This window comes from Nansenia antarctica (genome assembly GCF_963989245.1).
Source record: "Nansenia antarctica genome assembly, chromosome: 5".
Lineage (NCBI taxonomy): Eukaryota > Metazoa > Chordata > Actinopteri > Argentiniformes > Microstomatidae > Nansenia > Nansenia antarctica.
In genome coordinates this window covers 14,880,566-14,904,144 of record NC_137690.1, presented here as the reverse complement: position 1 = coordinate 14,904,144, position 23,579 = coordinate 14,880,566, and the positions used below count along the sequence as shown (strand labels likewise).

The 23,579-nt window shown below is 43.4% G+C and overlaps 3 protein-coding genes across 3 annotated transcripts; 1 reads left to right on the top strand and 2 right to left on the bottom strand.

The window, feature by feature from the left end:
• Positions 1–2,358: 2,358 nt before the first annotated feature.
• znf366 (zinc finger protein 366) lies at positions 2,359–7,289 on the bottom strand (the record flags this gene model as incomplete). The annotated part of the gene is made up of 7 exons (XM_080531376.1): positions 2,359–2,462; positions 2,622–3,296; positions 3,463–3,637; positions 5,005–5,196; positions 5,554–5,704; positions 5,861–6,028; positions 6,211–7,289. 7 exons carry the CDS (start codon positions 7,287–7,289, stop codon positions 2,359–2,361), a joined length of 2,544 nt encoding a protein of 847 aa, XP_080387502.1.
• A 3,735-nt stretch (positions 7,290–11,024) lies between these two features.
• On the top strand, positions 11,025–12,067 carry LOC308158518 (isotocin-neurophysin IT 2-like; the record flags this gene model as incomplete). Its single annotated transcript, XM_080532158.1, has 3 exons — positions 11,025–11,144; positions 11,424–11,628; positions 11,922–12,067. 3 exons carry the CDS (start codon positions 11,025–11,027, stop codon positions 12,065–12,067), a joined length of 471 nt encoding a protein of 156 aa, XP_080388284.1.
• Positions 12,068–13,991: 1,924 nt separating this feature from the next.
• Positions 13,992–19,721, bottom strand: smyd1b (SET and MYND domain containing 1b; the record flags this gene model as incomplete). Its single annotated transcript, XM_080532157.1, has 10 exons — positions 13,992–14,150; positions 14,303–14,471; positions 14,609–14,772; positions 14,927–15,019; positions 15,671–15,866; positions 16,756–16,794; positions 17,001–17,131; positions 17,465–17,678; positions 17,989–18,168; positions 19,600–19,721. 10 exons carry the CDS (start codon positions 19,719–19,721, stop codon positions 13,992–13,994), a joined length of 1,467 nt encoding a protein of 488 aa, XP_080388283.1.
• Positions 19,722–23,579: the final 3,858 nt, after the last annotated feature.

Below are 23,579 nucleotides of genomic sequence, written 5' to 3'. Positions count from 1 at the left end.
AGGTTTTATCAACCATGTCTGATAACATCCTATACATAGCTTAGGTAGGTTGTCACAAAGTCTTACACTCTAGTTTTTCTAACATGAGAAAGAGGAAATATTTTTGCAGCGAAGGTTGAAGAAGGTTGTGGTGTGTGTGTGTGTGTGTGTGTGTGTGTGGTGTGTGTGTGCGTGTCTATGTGTGTGTGTGTGTGTGTGTGTGTGTGTGTGTGTGTGTGTGTGTGTGTGTGTGCGTGCGTGCGTGCGTGCGTGTGTGTGTGTGTGTGTGTGTGTGTGTGCGTGTGTGTGTGTGTTGTCCCTTTGTCCTCCTGACTCATCCAATAGTTTCACTTCAGCAGACCTGAGCGTGAGTGATCACCACTACCTTATTGAATTACTGGCGCTGATCTCAGGTCAGTGTTGTGTCCCTCACTAATGGTTAAGCTTTAGATTGGGGGAGGGTATGCTGATCTTAGATCTGTGACTACTGGCTATTCCTACCAGAGACTTCCTCACAAACACTTCCTATCATTGCACCCGTGGTAGGTGTGGAACCGTATAGGTGAGGAGAAGAGAGGAGAAATGGAGGATATGAGAACTTCCTAAAACCGTTCACAGTTTCTTTCTCAGGATATGGTGGTCTCTCTCTTGGTAGAAATGGAGAAGCGTTGGTATTTTGTTTTTCAACTGACGGGAAATGTTTCGAGATGTACCTGAAATCACATGAATGGTACATTCAAGCCACCAGATAGGTTGGCTGATCCAAATAGTCAACTTCTCAGGGAATCATAAAGCTTTGTGAAACATACACAGTATCTTAGTGAACCTTACTTTTAACTAATCCACAGTACCATGAGGTCTACGAATGCATTGAGAAAGTGATCTTCGATAATGTACAAATACGTGGAATAAACTCAGTACATTCCTTTTCTTCTTTCAACAGTAATACATCAATCAACAATAAAATATACAGAGAGATTTGGAGGCTTTTTGTCTGGGACACCCACCGAGTTTGTTTGTTGGGGACCTAAGGGTTATGGAGAGATGTTTTCTCTTCCTCTTCCTCTCCTTTGTGAGAGAAGCGAGAGATCTCTGTTCTCTAAGAAGAGAGGCAGCTCGTTTGAAACTCCCTGTGAGTGATCATCTCTGCTTCTGTATTGTTGGTTTTCAGAGTGGAGGAAATGTGGCCGATGGATGATACCGACTCCCTACAGGGAGATGTGAGTCTTTTAGAGCGTGTTTCAATAGTTCTACAGTGGCTTCCTTTTTTTCTTTCTTTCTTTCTTACTTTCTGCACTAATATGAAAGAACTGGACATGTGAAAATTATTTCTTTGTAGGTGCCTTTACTATCTAACCACATTGTTCACACTTATCCAGTGTGGACTTTGGTGGCCTTAAGCAACATTTTGAATTTTGAATGTGGGGGGCAGGGGGATAGGGCGTGCTGGTGGACTTTGTCATTGACGGGTGTTTCATCGACCGGGGGGGGGGGGGGGGGGGGGGTGCTAGCGGACTTTTTAATTGACGGGTGTTTCGTCAACGGGGGTAGCGGTTGTGGCCCTAAGCAACCGCATAGACTGACCGGCCCTGCACCTATCACATTATTCTCTGTGTTTTCAGATCAGTGTAAAAAAAGAAAGAGAGTTGAGGGAGCCACTATGATTGAAATGCCCCAGATGAACTAGTCAGTGTCACATATTGTTTCCTAGGTGTTGAATGTTTGGTCGTATGCAAAAAGCCAGTCATCCCCTCCATACAAGGCATTTTCTACATAATATAGAATAGATGCCTTAGACCAGTAGGTACATTTATATTATTTTCTGAATTAAATTCCTTTAATGATGTGCAGGAAATATTGAGGAAAAACATCAGTGTATTAAATTCTCTGTTTATTATTATTTCTTTATAAATACAGATTAGGTCATTCGTTCAATGTCCGTAAATCAAAGTTTTACAGGAAATCACACAAAACAATGGTTACTCTCATTACATGAGATCATTTCTATTGGCTCAATGAATTCCACAATAAAAGAGAATAATTTACAAATAGATTGGTATGAGATTTTACAAAATAATCAATAATATCATTTAGAAATTGTATTTCAGAAATAAAAAAATAAAACATTAGAAGTGATTGAAATGATACTGAACTCTAGATTTTTGCTGAAATCCAAATGTTTGCATGCTCATTGAATTGGCTTTATCAACGTATAAACTAAAGAAAAATATATTGATATGTCTAAAACAATTGCATTTTATGTACAGCACCCTGATCAAAATCTCCTTTCTCCAAGACACATATTTCATACAATATTCACTAGTTTTGTCAGTTTTATCAGCTTTTGAAATTGAAACAACACACTTCACAGCTTCTTATTCAAGCACTACTCAACCTCTCTTTACTCTGCATTTTAGAGTAGTTCTTAATCTCTGCTTCTTCAATACAATATTCTCCAGTCATGTCAGAGAACTGACTATTCCCTGTAGGAGAGGAGTGTTCATAACACCTTCCACGTTGATATTCTTCCCTAGCAAGAGAGCACTGATGCTTCTCCCCCTGTCCTCCATCAACACCACCATGAATGCTCCCCATGCCCTCTTCTTCCTCACCATTGGATTCTATACCCTCTGCATTCTCACATTGGTCTGAAAGGTAGCCCTGTTCACCTGCCTCTGACGTATACTCTCTCTCATCTAGTTCAGGTGTGTACATCTCTTCACTTGACTCTGAATCAAACACCTGGCCTTCTATGTCACCTGACACCCGTTGACCTGGCTCAGATTGGTCCATCTCCCGCTGGTGGTACACCTCGTCACTTAGCTCTGAGCTTGAGTCGTCATTCACCTGCTCATCAGTTCCACCTGGTCCTGGGTAACATATCTTGTCAGCTACATGCTCTGTGTGGCGTCCACCGGTATCTGACTCTGTTTCATACACCTGGTCACCCGAGCGGTACACCTGGCCCGCTGTCTTATGTTGGAACACCTGTTCATCTGTCTCACCTGGCCCTAGATCAGCTGGATACATCTGTTCACCTTGCTCCAGCAGCTCAGGTCTATACACATCCTCTTCCTCCACAGCTGGTTCATGCTGGTAGACCTCTGGGCTGTACTGGCTCCTCCTGTAGAGGCTCTCCTCCTCGTCCTCCTCCTGACAGGAGCTCCCAGGGACACTCTCCCCGTCTGACTGGGAGAGTCGCAGACTGGATCGGGGCCGCCGTGGCTTTTGGGAAAGGTCAAAGGGCTCCTCCTGGCTGAAGCGGGTCAGGAGGCCCAGCGGGTTGGACAGGCAGAACCGCGCCCTCCGTCTGAATACTGGGGGAGCGAGAGAGAGAAGATTAGATTCTGTTTCTGAGCTCATTAATAATTGCCCCTTGGGGATAAATACAATTTAATTTGATTTGATTTGATTCAGATTCTAACAATGTCAGTGTCAGAATATTTTTAGATGAACTTTAGATGATTGGAATGGAACCCTCACCTCTTGCGTCCAGTCCCCTGTCCATGATGCCGTGTTTGACCTTCATGTGGCGTGTGAGGTTTCCCTTCAGGGTGAACTTGCTAGGACAGTACAGGCACTTGAAGGGCTTGCTGTCTGCGTGGAGGTGCATGTGGCCCATCAGGTTGTGCATCCTGTTGAAGTCCTTTCCACACAGCTAGAAGACAAACAAAATTATATTATTCAAATTTGTGCTTTAAGAACAGCTTAATAAAAAACTACTACTGTTGCTACCTTACAGTCAAACCAAGCTGGATAATTTGAAGAACAAACAAAATGTGCAAGATATATTCTTCCACTCCTGAAGGAAATGTTACTGTAAGTCTGTTTTAGAAGAATTTATGTATTGTTTGCATGTTTTTTGCCATCAGCATTCTGATGAAATAATTGTATAATGCTATTTGAATGGCAACAAACAACCGATTAACAAAAATCAACATTGAAATGTTTTCCTTCAGACAAATTGACCACATAAAATCTATTGAAATGGTTTGTATACACTGTTCTAGATAACATTTTGGACATGGCTTTATTCCTTTAGCCACATCTGTGGCCTTTTATTCTGTAGTAAACACCTTTCAAGGGCAGAACAGCAGCCCTTAGACTGAAGTTCAAATGCAGTCTCCATTTATCAAACTTTGCTCCCTGCCAAACAACTCATTTGTTCGATGACTAAATCATCTCAGTATGCAGAGCTGTAATCATGAATGAATGTGCACGCACGCACAGACCTACACACACACACACACACACACACACACACACACACACACACACTGACACACACACACACACACACACACACACACACACACGCACACGCACACACACACGCACACGCACACACACACGCACTCACACACTGACACACACTCACACACGCAGAGGAAGCCACATCGAGACAGGGCCAGGAGGAGGGCTGGGAAGGGCAACTCCTGCGCTGTCCTTCCTCTGCATTCTTTTTTATTAGGGTGGTCCTTTCCTTCAGGAGGAGAGAGGGACTGTAAACTGTCCAAGAGGACCGTGAGAAAACAGGAAGCTCCCTCCAGCAGCAGAGAAAGCGAGATGAAATCTATTTGCGGGGCCTTTTCTCCGGGGAGGCTGGGGGCCATTGTTAGAGAGGCAGTTTGTGCAGCGATATCCTTCCTATGGACGAGGAGGCTCTCGCTGCCAAAAGCCTCTCCTCCCTGCTATCTGGTCATCGTTTCAACCCTGCTACCAAACACCAAGGTCACACAGGCAACTCCAGAGGAGTACAGACCCTTCTAGGACTGTCTGTTGATTTTTGCACACCAGATTTAGTAATTAAGCCGAATTAAATCGTCAAATGCACACAAAGACATGTAACTATGCATATTATGCAGACCACCTATTGTGTGGCTGCAGCAATAGCAAAACTGAAATACTCTTGTCATGTATAATAATAAATTGATTTACCAGCACTGGTAATGTACAATAGTTACAGTTATGAGACAGTTAGTCTCATGTTCTCTAGTTAGCATTCACACCAGCACCAACACCCACCTTGCACTTGTATGGTTTGATATCCGAGTGGACGATCATGTGGGCCTTGAGGGTCTGTTTCTGGACGAAGCTTTTGAAGCACAAGTGGCACTGGTAGGCCCGGATGTTGGTGTGGATGAGGACATGGCGCTTCATGTTGGCCAGGAGGGTGAACTCACGCCCACAGATACGACACTTGTGCTCTTTCACCCCCTGAGAGATAGAGAGATAGAGAGAGAGAGAGAGAGAGAGAGAGAGAGAGAGAGAGAGAGAGAGAGAGAGAGGGATAGAGGAAGAGAATGGGTAGCAGTGGTGAGTTCAAGGGTAACAGCACAGAGATTTGTTGCTTTGTGAGGACCTGACTCCATCAATCTGACTGGATAACATGATGCACTGTATTTATCACTTTTCACTATACGCTCTATGATAATACTGGGGTGAAATGTTATACATTTTGTCCACCTGTCTATACCTTATATTTATTTATATTCAATTGACATTGTGACCAGTAGGTGTGTACTGGAACTGTAGCATCAATCTCCAAAGAAAAGTAGAATCCAACATGTCTACCTTATGAGTGAGTGTGTGTTGTTTCAGGTGATGGGACTGGATGAATTCCATGCCACACTCGCTGCAGATGTAGGGCCGAATGTCTTTGTGCTTCATCATGTGGTTCTGCAGCTGGCTGGGGTACTGGAAGCTCTTCTGACACTCGCCACACCTGTAACAAGACCAAGTAATGCACCCTGTATTTAGCCAAAAACGGTCTTGTGGAAAGTTGTTATATAGGACTGTGTGTGTTGTGTGTGTGTGTGTGTGTGTGTGTGTGTGTGTGTGTGTGTGCCTGCATGCCCCTTGGTTGCATGTTCCTCTTCACCTGTAAAGGGTGGGTCCACGGTGGGAGTTCAGATGTCTCTTCAGTTGAGCCAGCGTGGGGAAATCCAGGCCACACTCCACACACACATTGTCCTGGCCCTTCTCATGCTTCAGCTCATGGGCCCGCAGCTCACTGGGGTACGCAAAGCCTCGCCCACACACCCTACAGCTGCAGAGGAGAGGAGGGGAGAAGGGAGGGGGGGAGGGGAGGGGAGAGGAGAGGAGAGGAGAGGAGAGGAGAGGAGAGGAGAGGAGAAGAGAGTTTGTCAGCAAGTATACATGAAATTCGACATGGACCAGACATATTAGTTAGAGAAATGACAGACATATATGGATCCTCCAGGCCCTTACCTATATGGCTTCACGTCGCTGTGTTGCATCATGTGTCTCTTCAAGTGGCTGGTCTGGGTGAAAGCTTTGTGACACACCTGGCACTTGTGTGGGCGCATACCCTGGTGGGTCAGCAGGTGTGTGTGCAGGTGACTCAGCTGCTTGAACAGCTTCCCACACAGATGGCATCCATGGGGCTTGATCCCGTTGTGGCCCAGGATATGTGTGACCAGGTTGTACTTGGAAGTGTAGGACTTCTCACACATACGACACTTCCACCTCTTCTGGTCTCCCCCTACGTCTACATAGTAGCTGTCGTCGATGTGGATGTTGAGACCCAGCTTCTCCGTGGTGGTCATCCCAGCTCTGGTGCCTCCATCTGGGCCACGTCTACTGGGTCTGAGGGCCTCTCTGGGGTGGTAGAAGGCCCCAGGAGAGAGGTGCATGACCGGCCCGGGCATAAAGTAGGGGAAGGGGAGGAGGCTGGGGTGGAGAGGGGGGAAGTATGGAGGTGGAGGGTGGTGGAGGAGGAGGGGGGAGGGGGGCCATAGGGGTGAGGGGCTAAGGGGTTCCTGCTTCACCTGCACAGGGAGGCCCATGACTTGGTCACACCTGGACAAAGCCCTGTGGTGCAGCTGCAGCTGCAGCCTGTTTAGGTCGATCATTCCTGGGAGAGGTTTGGGAGAGGGGGAGGGGATGGGGATGGGGCGGGGAGGGAGGGAGAAGGGGAGGTGGGAGAGATCCACAGTCCTGGTGCTGCCGTAGTCACGCCCCTCCACCTGCTTAATGTCTCCGGTAGGGGATTCAGAATCTTGGGGGTCCATTTTGATAGGAGTTCTTTTGCGTTTTTGGGAGCCCTCCCTATGGGTGTTATGGACACCCTCTGTGTCTAGGGGGCGATAGTGAGAAGGAGGGCTGAATGTGCCGTCGTAGGTGTGGCTGGTAGGGGACATATCAATATATCTGGGAGGGGAGTTTTTGAAGGGTCTCAGGTAGAGAGGAGGTGGGCTCAGGTAAAGGTTGTGGTGAGTGACTGGTCTTAGTTCATCTCTCAGACCAGGACTCCTTCCTGGTCTGAAACCGATCACATCTGTTTCCATCGTCTACCTGGGAAAGTACACACAGGAACAAATTCATGTAGATCATTGAAAAGAGAACCAGTCCTACTAAGTCTAGTGCCTATGAAGAAGGAAAGCCACAGGTAGCAGTGACAATATCAAATCCTCTTTTCCCTCTGTTAAACCTCAAATCTGTCACTTCCCCCAGTCTACTCTCTCACAGCCCTCCTTTTCTTTGCCAGTCCTGAAATCAGGAAGTCAACTGTCAACCTTCACCTCTCCCTCCTGCACACTTTTCGCTTCTCCCCCCCTCTCTACTTTGCAACTGATGGGTGCAAGGGTACTTCTCTTTTTGTCCTTCACTGTTGATACTGTATACAGTATGATCTCTTACTGTAACTCAGAAATGCACTCCATCCAAATGAAAGGACAAAACATGTACTGTAATCTATATGTACAGTAAAAAAAAGTATTCTAAAGAGAATACGTTTTCTTGTAGAATGTAGAAAGGGGGTGTGGTAAACAGAGGATGCATGTTATGATAATGTGAAGCAGATAGTCAGACAGGGAACTGTTCCACTTCTGCAGTTTGGCTAAAAAGAGGACGGCACAACCCTCTATAATATATGAATTCTATCACAGTAAACAGTGTGTGATCTCTATGCGTGCTGTTATCTTTCTCAGAAAAGTGGTCAGGTTTCATTATGTTATTGAATCTAGAGTAAGAATATTATTATCTAATGCATACTTGTGTTCAAAACAAACTTCAGAGGTAAAAGACAGTTTTTCACATGTATCCCACATAATTTGATTTTTTCATACAAGAAAATATGCAACGGATATATTGGATTGTAATATATTGGATTGTATCTGAATGGTCTTCTCAAATTCTCTGAATTTTCTTCTCAGATATAAGCAGAGGCAACAAATAATAATTTGCAGAGAACCATGTCAAACAGTTGACAATTAAGCAGTTATTAATGCATTAATTAATTAATGCACCTAATATCAATGCATCTTCAAATAACTTATTAAAAACATACTCTCATATGGTATGTCCTCTTTAATTGGGCTCCATGCAACCTTGTATGCTCAATGTTGCCTTTATCGATGAAATACAAAAACATTCTTCAAATGTTTTGATCGCACACACTCTCTCTTTACCCAACCTGATCATGATGATGGCACCGTATCCAGAGACCCCTCTCCTCCAACACATGCCCTGCCATGTGTATCCCCAGTGGATTCAACACAATACAACACAGACACTAAACAGAAGCCCCTCCTTATCCCTATGCCATCCAGTGCCCTGTCTAAGTCTGAGAAAGTATCTGTGGCCACTCACCAGTCCAGTGTAGTCCAGTGTCGCCCAGCCTAGACTCTGTACTCTGTAGAGCTCTGTGTAGGCTGAGGTACTGTAGCCTGCTGTACCTGTCTCTCCGCTCTCTCCTCTCTGGCCCCACTCCCGACAATGAGCCGCCCGTCCGCAGACAGCATTTGAAGTGACTTAAGAAAGAGAACAGGAACAATCACTTTGTTCTCATTTTTCAGATGAGTACCTTCGGAGAGAAGGAAGGAAGGGAGGGGAGAGGAAGTCAACAAGCCGAGTGCCTTCCTGCAGAAAAATAAGGAAACACTAGATAGACATCTCCATTTCTCTACGAAATAAGGATTTACACAGCTTTGGGAAAAGGCAGGATTAGGCCAATTTTCAACACTTAAAAAAGTAGAACAATGCAGTTGGAATATTATAGAGTTATAAATTGTCATGAAATCAAAGGACAGGGTTTTCTAGTCTAAATCCCCCTCAAAATCTTGATAAATTCAAACTCATATGACATAAGTATGAATATATTTATTGTAATGATGGCTGCAGGAAATGTGGGAAAATGTGATGCTGCAACAGGTCAATTGTGTATAGGTGCAATCTAGTTGACCAATGAGAAATTACCAGAGGAAGCTGATAGATATGCCATGCATGCTCTTAATGCTCATGATAACTTATATATCAAAATATATCAACAAGTGACTTAAGTAACAACATGACCATGAGCATGTATAAAGATAAATCCCAATCAAAGTGAAGCCCAATAATCTTTTTTTAAGAGTTGATCATTTCATTATAAAGTGCAAGTGGATTGGGTTATCTAAATATATATATTTTTAAAAAAAATATATATGTATCTAATGACGCATCTTAAAAGATACCATGGGGAATTATTCCTCTGCATAGATAGATGGTTGATGTAAGAATAATCCTCACAGTGTAACACATGCAATGACTCAATATGCCCACAGGGGAGCAGAGATGCTTTACCACTGTAAGAACTCAACTGTCGACGCTTGGGTCTGACTGGTAGTGTGCAAGACAAGAGGACAGCAACACCATCACCCTTTTCAATACTTTCAAACAGAATTCCTTTCTCCCCTTGAAGTTTTTCTGATCTAACTCGACTGAATATCTGGAGGTTCCATCATGACAGCAACAGTCATATCAGTGAATCAGTTGATCAGTGAAGGGAGGATTGAAAGGCCAGACAAGTGTCTGACAACAACGCCAATGACCTCTGACCTCTCTGTGACTCGCTGTTGAAAAGCAGCAGTAACATACTCCGGACTGATTCGAAAATGATATAAATAAACCTCCACTTAATAAACCTTGACCCTGCCTTTCTCCATGCATAACAGCATCACAAATCCTGAGAGAACTAATTGAGCTCATCACATTTAAACAGTGGAAAGTCTTTAATAAACTGCTGATAATCGTCATCTGTGTTAATGAGATCGTTTCATCAATTGACCTAAGACCTGGACAATGTGTGCTAATTCCTATATGAGCTATTAGCAGGTTTATCAAGGTGACAAATTATGTGTGTGTGTGTGTGTGTGTGTGTGTGTGTGTGTGTGTGTGTGTGCGCGTGTGTGCGTGCACGCGTGAGTGTTTTGAACATATTCCTATACTTGACTGATGAAATTGGCAACATGTCGGTATTCACTTAACATTCCAAACACATGTGCACAGTTGTTATGTTTTGAAGTTGATGACTACTCTACAACAATGACCTCACCATCACCACCTTATCTCATCTCTTGGAACCTACCTCTCCAACACCTCAATCGTCTACATTCCTCTAACCTTTCTCTCCACTCTCACATGCATGATCACGGACACAGACCTTCACTAATGACTGTGACTAATGACTGTGTTCTGACCAGGCCTCTGTGCCCCTGCCCAGCCCTCTGCTCAGCCCAGCCTTGGGGCCAGCTCTGTCACTGGGGGTGAGGGTGAGTAAGATAGGCTAGCTAATGAAGACTAAGTGGCTAGCAAGGCTCCATGTCACTCACAGAGGGAGGAGATAGGGTATATAAGAGGTCTGGGTGGTCCTCAGGACATAGAACCTCAACAGATCCTCAACAGTCACCCGGGACTCACTCTGAAACCACACCAACCCCCGACTTCTACTGTTGAGCAGGAGATCAGCAAGAAGTGAGTCTGAGGAGAAGGATGTGTGTGTTAGTGTCTGTCTGTTCATATTTCTGTCTGTCCATCTGTCTGCCTATCTGTCTGACTGTCTGTCTGTCTTTGTTTCTGCATATTGTACCTGTATACAGGAATACCTTCTTACTGCCTCTGTCTCCACTCCTCTCTCTTTCTCTGTATACCTCCCTCCCTCCCTCCCCTGCCTCGTCTCTTCCTCTGCCCTTTTTCTCCTCTTTACCTCTCCCTGCCCTTCCTTTCTAACCTCTCCATTCTTCTCTCTCTCCTTCTTCGTAGATATGACTGGAGCTGCCGTGTCCGTGTGTCTACTCTTCTTCCTGTCCGTCTGCACAGCCTGCTACATCTCTAACTGTCCCATTGGAGGGAAGAGATCCATCATGGACGCCCCACAACGCAAGGTGAGGCTCAACTAGGGCTCTTTAGAGCTGCTGTATCAGAAAGTGCTTTTATTCTCCGGAGATTGAACTGTTTCCAGTAAAAGAGAAGTAAGACTTGTGTTTTGAATACAAGGACTCCAATGATTTAAGAGGATATGAGTTATGTGACTCTTTCCATCCACTTGTCTATATCAAAATCACCTCCTTTGTCTTGATGGAGCAAGGATGAATAGAATGATGTAATAAAATGATGGTGAATAGAATAATACAGCAATTGTTATAATTCTCTCTTCTCTCCAGTGCATGTTGTGTGGCCCCGGGGACAGGGGCCACTGCTTTGGCCCCAGTATCTGCTGTGGAGAGGGGCTGGGCTGCTTGCTGGGCTCCCCAGAGGCAGCACATTGTGTGGAGGAGAACTACCTACCCACCCCCTGCCAGGCGGGAGGGAGACCCTGTGGATCAGAGGGTGGGCGCTGCGCTGCTCCAGGGGTCTGCTGTGACTCAGGTACAGGACATTTCAACAGATGATAAAGCCATGAAAATGAAATATAAGGACGTATACAAATATGCTCAAAGATTAAACATTGAAAGCTAACGTGAGGGCTAGCATAATGCCCTTGTAATAGTAACACCCCCTACTCCTAGACTCTTACATCTGAAAGGTTATGGTTGTGTATCTTAGAAACTCCAAAAGGCTATCGAAGGACACAGCAGTAGACATATGACCACTCCTAGGCGGGGGGATTTCAGACTAGTGTAAAACAATTTTACTTCCTGCATCCCTTTCTCATATCTCAGAGAGCTGCACTGCCGACCAATCCTGTCTCGCAGAGGAAGAGGACTCTGATCAAATCAGCCAATCAGAGGGCAGCGACTCTGGCGATATCATCCTCAGGCTCCTGCACATGGCTGGCCGCACCCCTCCTCATCGAGTCCACCAATGAGCTCCCAGCGAAGCCAGGGTTCCATGGGAGTCATTTGGGAGATAGGGTTGGGATGGGATTTGTAGTTAGAGATCACCTAGCTGTAGTCCATTCATCATCCCACCTGTTCCCCCTTATAACGACCTCTCTCTGCACTGTCACCAGGCAACCTCACTAACCCTGACAACTCCTGTTTAGATTGCCTTTATAATGCTAATGCTAATGCTACTAATATATTATATGTACAGTATGCCTATGTATAAAAAGACAGGTAAGATACTGACAAGTGGATAGTCCTGATATGTGTTCTGTATATTACTAATAAAGCTTGTAAGAGATACATGGTGTACAGTATGTCTTTTCTCTCTGAAGGTGTGGGTAGGGGTGAGGGTGGGGGGGGTCTCACCATCAGGTCACCACGTGTAAATGTACTGTATCTTCTAAAGTCATCCATCTCATGTAGGCTTACAAATGTGGTATATTTTCACACACACACACACGCACACACACACACACACACACACACACACACACACACACACACACACACACACACACACACACACACACACACATAGACCTGTGTATAGAACCTGTAGATACCTGTCTTATTGCACACACATTCACAGACCTGTTCTGCCTTTTTCATTGTCTCCAAGATTCCTAACAAGGGGGGTTTTATGAATTAGAATTCCTTTGTCCTAGAGACCACATGGTCAAGATGGCCTCCCTTCCTGTGACCTGCCCCCTGCCCTTTGATTTGAGTGATACTGTCCCTCTTTTCACACCCTAACCTGTCCTGTTCACACCCTAACATATACACTGTATATGTGCCATGTCATAGCCTTGTATTACCATATTATTGGAAGTATAAAATGCGTGAGCTAAGACAGCTCTTTCTCTTTTTTCCTGCTGACCATCGACCAGAGCTGACCCCTCTCTATAACATCCGGAGTGGGGATGCTTTAGGCTGTATGTAACTTTGCTTAAATAAATAGTCTGTAACTCAGAGGCCCGTGATCTATTTCAACCAAGTACCTATGTAATATCCCACACAAACTTCTTATGTCTTAAGTCTGTGGTGTGACTGTGACAGTGGCACAGAAGAGCAAGAGGAGAAAGACCCAAACGTAATGGTGCAATCTGGGATTTGTTCCGTTCAATGGTCACTTCCATTCATGATAAATGAATATAGTTATAGTATATAGTTATAGCTTATATAAATGTCTCTGTTTAGTACACCTACTTTTATTTAAACTTAAAATATATATACTTATACTTCATTGTTAGTAAACCATTGTCATACAGCTTTCACATTTCCCTAGCCAGACAAATAACAAATGGTAGGCCAGCCATGTGGCTTAAAACGAATTGAGCATTGCACTTTTAATGTGAGTTTTAATGATGGATCAAATACAAAAAGGCAGTGGGATACATATGAGGCAATCACAGAAATCGGCATAAATGTTTTTGCTGACTTTTTGAACAGATTGTTAGATTTCAATGTGGGTAAACATCCGTGAGACCCTGGGCCGGGGATCTGAGAGCAGGGGTGCGTTCAGCAGGCCACACAGTTGTGCAACATTCAATTGAATGAAAACTATTGTTTATGAACAGCATTCGGACTAACAATGGGTGCTGATTGAGCACCTGTCACCTGTCATGCTTTGCCCTGACCACCAAATGAGGGCAGACAGAAGGTTGAACATTCCACACTGTTGACAGCATGTGTTATAAGTTAACATAACATAAGTTCCCCATGAAAACGTGGCACAACGTCGAGCCAACTAAACGTGCCCCAGGTATGATAGCAATGTGGCTAGACTTCTGGGAATTAGCATTCAGCTGTTAGTACTATCTAGATCAAGGTGTCAAACATCCAGTCATTGTATCTGAACATTATGTTCCGTGACCTATGAGGTCATTGTGCGAGTGTGCTGTGAGGTCACTTCTGACGACGGAAGAGGTTCTTGATGCTCTCCTGCATGGGCTCCTGCATCATGCTCACAGGCTGGTTCCTCAGGGCCGCCTCCCTCATGCTGTGGTACACATACTCATTCTGATGGAACATCCTCAGCTCCATCTCTGCCTGATTACGCATCGCCTGGAGTAGGGGGGGGGGAGATGGTGGGGGGGGGGTTGTTTTGTGTTAGTGACTGTGTGCGTGCATGTGTGTGCGTGTTTGCCTGTGTCTGTCTATCTCTCTATCTGTGTCTTCAGTATATATCTGTGTGTGTCTGCACATATCTGTCTCACCTCCAGGTCCTTGACGATGGGGTGCATTGCGCCGTGGGTGATCATGAGGATGGCATAGGCCTTACAGATCATCCCATGGGCTATCACGATCTTGCCAGCCTGCCAGTGGGTCACTCCTCCCCGCATGATGGCCATGCCCAGTGCTGCATTGTTCGGATGGTACAGCTTTCTGTCAGAGAGAAAAGAATACGTCTGACTAACTTAACTGTGGCGAAATGGAACGGAGGGTGAATGTGAGTCACATCAGTGAAAGCAATCACCCAGAAACACGTTCCATTTTACTCCCAAAACATGTCCGTCACTCACACGTAGCCGTCCACCATTTTGCGCGAGTAGTCGGCGGCCTCCTCGATGTACTGCAGATAGGCGAGCACCTCGCTGGCTGTGCTCCACATCCTCAGCTGGTAGATGTGTGTGTCAGCCAACACATTCTCCTGCTTCTCCATGCATTCCCTGCACATCTTCATCACCTGCAAGAGGGGGGGGGGGGGCGATGAAAAAGAGAATTCTGAGCAGTGGAAAGATACAGTAAATGGAACTACAGTGGGATGGTTTTAGACGAGTGAAAGGTTGTCAGAAATCAATGAAGACAAATGATGTGTGCGTACTGACTGTATGTCATACCTCGTGGTAGTTTCCCTCATAACGAGCCTTGTCCATCAACTCCATCACTTTGCCGCTGTATTCTGTTACCTCTTTTACCAGCTCCTCAGGTACCTACAGTACAAGAGAAACTGATTAATTTGATTAGAGATAAGATCCAAGTCTTAACATACATGCTAACATGCATGCATACATGCTTTCTCATATCAGATTCACGGGCTCTTGCATGGAGAATTCCACACAGAGAAAGACAGTATGGCTCCAGCACTATGCTCATTATTAGAACCTTATACCCATAATAATAACTCCTGACTCTCTCTAATAATAGCCCCAGACACAGACACACTCGAACCTCACTGTTGATATGTATGTGCGGACAGGGGCCCATTCCCCTTTCTGGTGGTGAGTGAGGTGAATGCACATTTGCACAGCTGCACCCTTATCAACTGTGTGTGTGTGTGTGTGTGTGTGTGTGTGTGTGTGTGTGTGTGTGTGTGTGTGTGTGTGTGTGTGTGTTGTCAGATTATTGTCAAAAAGATAAGAGGATTAATACAGTACTAACAAATCGATGTGCAGATATCATATAATCTTGAAACCGCTACTATATCATTTCACACACACAAACACACAGACACACACACACACACACACACACACACACAGGTGATAAGGGATATGTGGATTGATACGGTCACATAACAATTCACTGTGCATCGTTAACATTTAACCTTGAATCAGCTACTAAATCATTTCACACACACACACCTTGACTCCGTCCACCTCCGCGCCCCCCATCTTCAGGTCATCTTTGAGATGGCCTCTGCAGTGTTCACAGGTGCAGTCAAAGAAGTACTGCTGTTTCAGCTGCCTCATTCTCTCGCTCGTCATACTCATGAAGTCCACATATGTCACTGTCAGCTCCTCTCCCTCTGCGATCTTTCCCAGGGAACGCAGCTCAATCCTGGGGTGGGAAAGACACAGAGAGGAGGGGACATGGAGGTGCGTTGGAGGTGTGAGGTGTCTGTATTGTCTAAAATGGCTTGTTTTTTTGTTTTGCCCCCCTTTATCTACAATTATGTGAAAGAAGTAGAGCAGGTACAGGTGAAAGCAGATTCCTGGTTGGCATATTCGGCATTCCTCCTCTTTTTCTAGCTAGGAGGGGAATCCACCTTATATGTCTGATATGTAGCTGGTCACAGCAAGCAATCATATAATCAAGTCAGGTATGGAAAATGGAATTGTCACAGCAATGCACAATACTGTATGTATTAATGTGAATAGTCTGCATAGACCTATAGGAATTCTACAAGCTACACCAAATTTATCACAGATATTCACATCGGTGTTCACATCACACACAATACAATACTAATCCATCACTCACACAGCACTCTGTGTATATTCAGTTCAGACAGAGAGAGAACGACACACAGACAGAAAAAGACAGCCCAAAAGTGAAAGAGGTGACTGGAGAGAGACGGTCCCTAGAAGACGGTATGATATTATTATCATTAGGTATGGTGATAGAGTCAAATCAGGCGTCTGATATCTCCTGATCTAGTGTGATTAGTGAGTTAGCTGGCTAGTCTATTATGATGATATGGTGGTGGTGGTGGTGACAAGTCAGATTGTAGAACTCATCATTATCAAGTTTATCCTCACAAGTGACGGATTGAAGGTATGGGTGACTTGTGGATGAAGTTTTTTTATGGAGACGGGTGGTGTCATTATGGATGATTTTAGAGGTTTTAGGAGCTGGTATTAGGATGAGTTTAAAATTGTGAGTTTTTTTTATTTCTGATATTCAGAAAGGGAAGAACAGGAGAAGGGATTTGATGCCAGAGACCCACCTCCGTTGAGAGTGATACATAGTATTCACAGCCGACTGGCTGAAAGACAAAGTAGGAAGCAGTTTACACCAAACACGCAGAGTCTATCACACACTTGTGTGTGCACACACTCACACACCCTCTCACACTCAAGCGTGAATATCACTGTAGACATGAAGGAGTTAGGGTAGGGTCAATTCCATTTCAATTCAGGATATGAATTGAAATGCATTTAACCTCAGCTCTGGTGTGGGTCTGTTACATACTTTCCGTGGTTAAGGATGACGGTGCAGTTTGGCCAGCAGTCGTGGTTGACCAAGCAAAGGTTAGGGAACAGTCCCACTCCCACTGTCTGGAGACCCCTCTGGTCACTGATAGTAAAGCCATTACAGGTTATCTGAGAGAGGAGAGGAGAGGAGAAGAGGGCAAGGGAAAGGAGGAGAGGGGAGGAAAGGAGGGCAAGGAAAAGGAGGAGAGGAGGGGAGGGTAGGGGAGGAGAGGAGAGGAGAGGAGAGGAGAGGAGAGGAGAGGAGAGGAGAGAAGAGGAGAAGAGGAGAAGAGAAGAGAAGAGAGGAGAGGAGAGGAGAGGAGAGGAGAGGAGAGGAGAGGAGAAAAGAGGAGAGGAGAGGAGAGGAGAGGAGAGGAGAGGAGAGGAGAGGAGAAAGACAAAGTTAGGAAAAGATGGAGTGGCTTAAAGATAATAAAAGCAAAGAGAAAACAGAGAACGTACCACTCCTAAGATGTGTGAGACGGTGGCAACAACATGCTGCTTGCTGTTGCGCGGCCAATAGTCCAGGAAGTTGTGTATGTCCACTTTCAGCTCCTTCAGGTCATCCTCTGTCATATCATAGAGGTGGTCCTCCAGATCGTCCAATGAGGTGAGCTGCGTGTCTGATACAACCCCACCCTCTTTATCCATACGCCAAATAACACGGGCAGCCAGACTATTAACAAAAAGATACAAAATATGAGGTCAAGGTTCACACAAACTTTAGTAGTCTGTTACTTGATAGTGACCAGGGAAGCATTATGTCTGAGGACTTGAACCAATAAAAAAGTATCCAGTACTGTAAACTGATTTTAAACCCTTTGTACATGTAGTATACCTGAATGTGTGAGTGTTACTGTATGAATCAGAGAGGTATATAGTATTGGCGCAAGCAAGCTTTAGTTAATCCTGTATATTCCCTCTGACCCCCCATTCTTCCTCCATCCTCATCGCACCCTTCCGTCCCTTCCCTCTCCCCCCCTTACCGGATGTTCTCATTGGGGACCTTGCCGTAGGTCTTGATGGCACCGCACTCCAGCTTGTGTTCATCCCAGCCAGCACGCTGGCAGGTACGGTCGCAGTACTGGGCAAACTTACACGTACCACACCTCTGCAGCTTTATTTCCGGTTTACGGAAACAGCTGTGGCAGATCATGTCGACCAGGCTGGAGATGGGGAAAGAAGAGAGATGTGATATGAGGGGAGGAGAGAGGGGGAGGGGGGGGGAGGGGGGGGGGAAGACAAGGGAAACAGTCCAGATAGACAGGTGCTCTATACAGTCGGGAAGTTATTCACTTCTCACAGCATAGCACATCTTATGTATGAAAGACACACAGATAAATAGATTTACTATAAAGTGCCATGACCACACAACAGTTTTTTTCTTCTCTTATCTAAACTTTTTTATCTCTAGTTCTGAGAACATTCAGAGTAGTAACAGGTCAGTTCACACAGAGTGGTCTATCCATCATGGTCAGATAAAATAAATAGACTAGAAAAGGACGTTTCAGGAGAAACTTTGTGTCCTTGCTTCGCTGGCTCTAATTATTGGTAGTAGAGGATGTAGAGGATGAGAGTTTTTAGTGTCCCACAGAAAAGAAAACGTACCTGGTATTCCTTTCTTACTAGTTACATAGTTAGTTAGATTTCTAGAATAGATTGAAGAGAGGCTATTTGTAAAAGACAGACATAAAACCTTTTGCACTTTTAAATAATAATATAACAACATATTTTTAAAAGTATAATGATTAACATAAGTTGAAAACAAGCAACTCAAGTTAGACCTCTCTGCATGTTATAAATGGTATGTTTTACGTAAAAGCTGTAGGCCTAGGTAGCAGCGAGAAGAAAATAGAATAATAATAACAAAAAGGTATGATGAATAACAGTAGTGCAAGCTTTGCAAGCACACTAATAATTATCATCTACAGTGTCATGTCCTCAAGTATGATAAGCTTGTGTATACGTGTTGGAATGTGTGTATGTCAGTGTAGGCTGGTGGAGGTAAAAATTAGAGGACGGGCTCATTGTAATGCAAGTGTGTTTGATACCATTCCTCATTCCATTACATGAGCCTGTCCTCCAATTTCTGCCTCTACTAGCCTCCCCTGGTGTATGTGGTGATTTATTGTATGAGGTTAATTTATTGCCCATAAAGACAGAGAGCATGACATCATAACTGATTGTTTGATGTGCCACAGCCAGGTGGTAGCCTTAACAGCATTGTCCCTGAATCAGAGATGTCAAGCAATATGAACAAACCCTGTGATTGAATAGATAATACCCCAGATGAAGTTTATGTTTCAATCTTAATCATTATTACCATTTTACCAACAAATAATTGTATTAGAAAAAATATATAACCAACCCAATAAAACTCAAATCTATCAATCAATTTAGTGTAACTAAACTACAGTAGGCCTAGCCAAACTTTTCAGTGTAATTAAACCAAAATTAAACTGATGTTTCATTCGACCGAAACCCAGAAGGGATAGGAATGGTTTAGAAAGATATATCATTCCCCATTTGAGGTCCCCATGTGTACAGAGTTAGTCATGCATTGTCAAGCCAAACCCATTCATTCATCCATACAGTACCTGTCAAATACAACAGCAGCGAAACTTGGCTCTGAGAAAATCACATCTCCTGCCCACAGTTCCTTGGAGGCTTTTAGACCCCTCCCCTTTCCAGGTGAGTCAAACACCTCAATGTTCTCCATTTCAGACGTGGTGCTTCGAGAGACAGATAGACAGTCCAATAGGTGGGAGATAGAGAGAGAGAGAGACTGGATAGAGTGGCTGGATGGCAGAGGTACCACTACCTAAGATTGTGTCTTCTATATCTTCCAAGTATCACAACTGGGCATTCCACACCCCTACTACTAAAATAGACTGCCACCTCGTGAGCTGTACCAAGTCAGATAGATAAGTGGGGTCATGTGGGACTGAAGGGTGGTCTTTGTTTCTATAAAGATAATGTTGAAATGACTGACAGAAACTAATCAGTGAACTGTAGTGGGAAAAGTACATTTTGGGAGTCCATTTTGGGAAATTGCTGAAGCTTAGGATTTATTGAGAAGTTTTAGTTTTTATTAAGTACTTTTCTGACCCCCGTGCTGAGTTGGTTGCTCCTGGGACTTGGGGGGTATTTTTGTCACTCAGTTGGGCCTGTCTGTCATAGTGACGTTGGACAGCTGCTGTAGGCTGGACAAATCCTGCTCCCCTCTATCTCGCTTTTACCACCCTGTTCTGGCACTTTCTCTGTGTGACTCTCTTACTGCATGGGTAGCATGACTAAAAAGCTGGATATTATAATGCCAGGCCTATATCATTGCCCACAGTTCAAGACCTAATTAATACATTGAGGTAATTGAGATAATTGAGATTGAGATTGAACATTGAATAATCTTTCTTGACAGAATAATCAGGAGAGTCGACATTAAGTTCATATATTGTAAATGTATTCATTTTTAAAAGGTATTGCCCAGGCAATGTAGCAGCAAAATAATCATTTTTGACATTCACAATATTTACACTGAAACAAAGATACAGATTATTGAAAACAAATTATCAACATAGAAACATGGAATGTGTTGTCATCAGAAGAACAAAACAAGAACAAAAATAGTACTTGTCCTAAGCATTGTCACCCTTGGAAATCCTTGTTTGTATTTGCAAACCTATTTGGAGACAACACACCACAAAACCGCCATTTACGTTGCTCAATTAGAAAACCCACTACATTTCCAACAATTACACTATAAAAGGAATGTCAGCATTCTAATATGTCTTCTGTTTGATCCTCTAACAGAAAAATATACTGTACATATTCATTCTGCCCCTCTACAGCTATTCATATAATAGTCTAAGAGTCTGCATATACATTTATAGGAATAAATACAGTCATGGACAAAAATATTGGCACCCCTGCACTTCTGTCAGATAATGCACCACTTCTCCCAGAAAATTGCAATTACAAATGCTTTGGTATTCACATGTTTATTTCTTTTGCACTGGAACAACACAAAAAAGCAGAGAATAAAATCCACATCTGATATCATTTCACACAGAACTCAAAATAATAACAAACTAACAAAATGATTGCAGTTATGTGGCAGTTTTCCGCAATCCTGCCTACTGCCACCTTAACAGTTGCATGTGTGGATCCTCAGTCAGGGTTAGGGTTCACACCGATGGGTTCGATGTGTGTTTTATTGTTTTTGTTATGGTTTTAATCTTGAAAAAGAATAAAACAACAAGCCACAAGAAAATCAGGTGAAGACAGGAGAGGACATGAGCATGCACTCTTTATGACCCCCCAGTATAGGTCTTGTGCACTTCAATGACATTATCTTAGCCTAGGGTTGGGTTTCATCTAAAACACTGTCAGCCGTCAAGCATGCATACACGTGGCTTTGAAAATAGACCTGGTAACATTCGTAGTGCAAGAATAGCTGTAAATAGTAACTACCGGTAGCTATAAAGAAAGACAACCAGTGGAACAACATAGGATATTAGACATAGGACACTGTAACAAGCCAACAAATAGCTTACATCCTTGCTCACTTTACTGATTTGTCTTGGAAAACAGAATACATTGTGGCAAGCACCACAATGTAGCTACCTATAGTTATTGTGATTGTGTCCAGTAATAATTACCCTGAAATATTGTCAATGTACTAGGACTGTGTTAGTTTATGCCACAAAACATTCCATAAAATATTATATATTTTCTCCATCTTGTCTCAAATCCCCTGTTACTCACTAGGCAGAATATGCAGTGGCATACAAACATGGTGCAACAGAAGGTATTCATTCTGGGATTCAGTTTATTTGCAATATTTCCATGCCTGTTCCTTTCTTTAGGTTCATTGAAAGCAGGTGCTCTGTGCTATGTCCTATATCACTGTTGTGTTGACATGCATACATCAAAGGCAATATACTATAGTACACACACACACACACACACACACACACACACACACACACACACACACACACTTGCACAGTAAGGGGGAAGGGAGAAGTTACCTCTTCTGTGTGTGTGTGTGTGTGTGTGTGTGTGTGTGTGTGTGTGTGTGTGGTGTGTGTGTGTGTGTGTGTGTGTGTGTGCTCTCTCTCTCTCTCTCTCTCTCTCTCTCTCTCTCTCTCTCTCTCTCTCTCTCCCTCCATCCTATCTTTCCTCTTGCATCGCTACCCATCATCTGCATCATGTGATCATAGGGGCCAGGCTTGACAATGGACAAAAAAAAGTAACCATGGTAACTCCAACATGTTGGTGTCACATAATGAATTTGTGAATGGAGAGAGTGACCAGAGAGAGGGTAGAAAATATGAACATGACATTATTATTATAATATTGTTATTATATATATATATATATATATCATATATCTCATATTATTATTATTTGCTCAACATACTCAAAATATTACAGTAATAGAATGTAGTGCATGGTACATATTGTATATATGGATACATACATACATACATACATACATACATACATACATAGATACATACATACATACATTATGTACATGTATGTATGTATGTACCGTATATGTATGTATGTACTGTATGTATGTATGTATGTACTGTATGTATGTACTGTATGTATGTATGTATCAGTGGAGGCTGGTGACTTCCAGAATTGAGGAGGCCAATTGTTTTCCGCTTGGAAAAAATTGAAGAATATTAAATTGACTTGTAATAAAACGAAATCGACTACATTAAAAATAAAACTGTTCAATAAATCCAAAATGTTGTCTACCTATTCGATGTATAAATCGCGCCAGAATCTCGCCGACTTCCGAGGTCATTTTAAGCCAAATGAGCTATTATGTTCAGGGATAATAGCCATGGGTGTTCTAGACGTGTCCTGCAAAGGACAAGTTGATAGGACACTCGTAGCCACTATGGTGAGTGTTTCTTTGACTGAAGTGACTGGCGAATTCTCAAAATGGCTTCATGTGATTGGACGAACAAAATGTCAATCTTTCAGCCCTGGACTCAATGCATGGTGAGGCCAGGCCTCCCTTGCCCACCCATTTTCAGTGATTTGGCCAATCACATATTGCCATGAAAAAAATTGCATTACATTGACTTCTATGAGAAACCACTTTCCTGGGGGAGGCCTGGCCTCCCTCAATACAAACGGATAGGGATTCTGGCCTGTAGGTGCTTTACAATTGCAATATTGGGTTTTAGCCATGGAAAAATTCAGATTTATGAACAAAACAGAAATAATATTAATATTTAAAAAAATCAAATATGTTTTTTGTTAAATAAATAAATAAATTAAATAAATATAATTATTGCTTTTTTAAATCTCTCTCTCTTCTCTCAAATTATTGGGGAGGCCAGGCCTCCTCCACCTCTATGGAGGAGCCTCCACTATGTATGTATGTATGTATGTATGTATGTATGTATGTATGTATGTATAATAATAATAATAATAATTCATTACATTTATATAGCGCTTTTCCGAGGCTCAAAGACGCTGACAATACAGGAGATACGGAAAACACAAAAACAACAAGCAACATGGACACATGGAACACAGAATCAGCTAACGG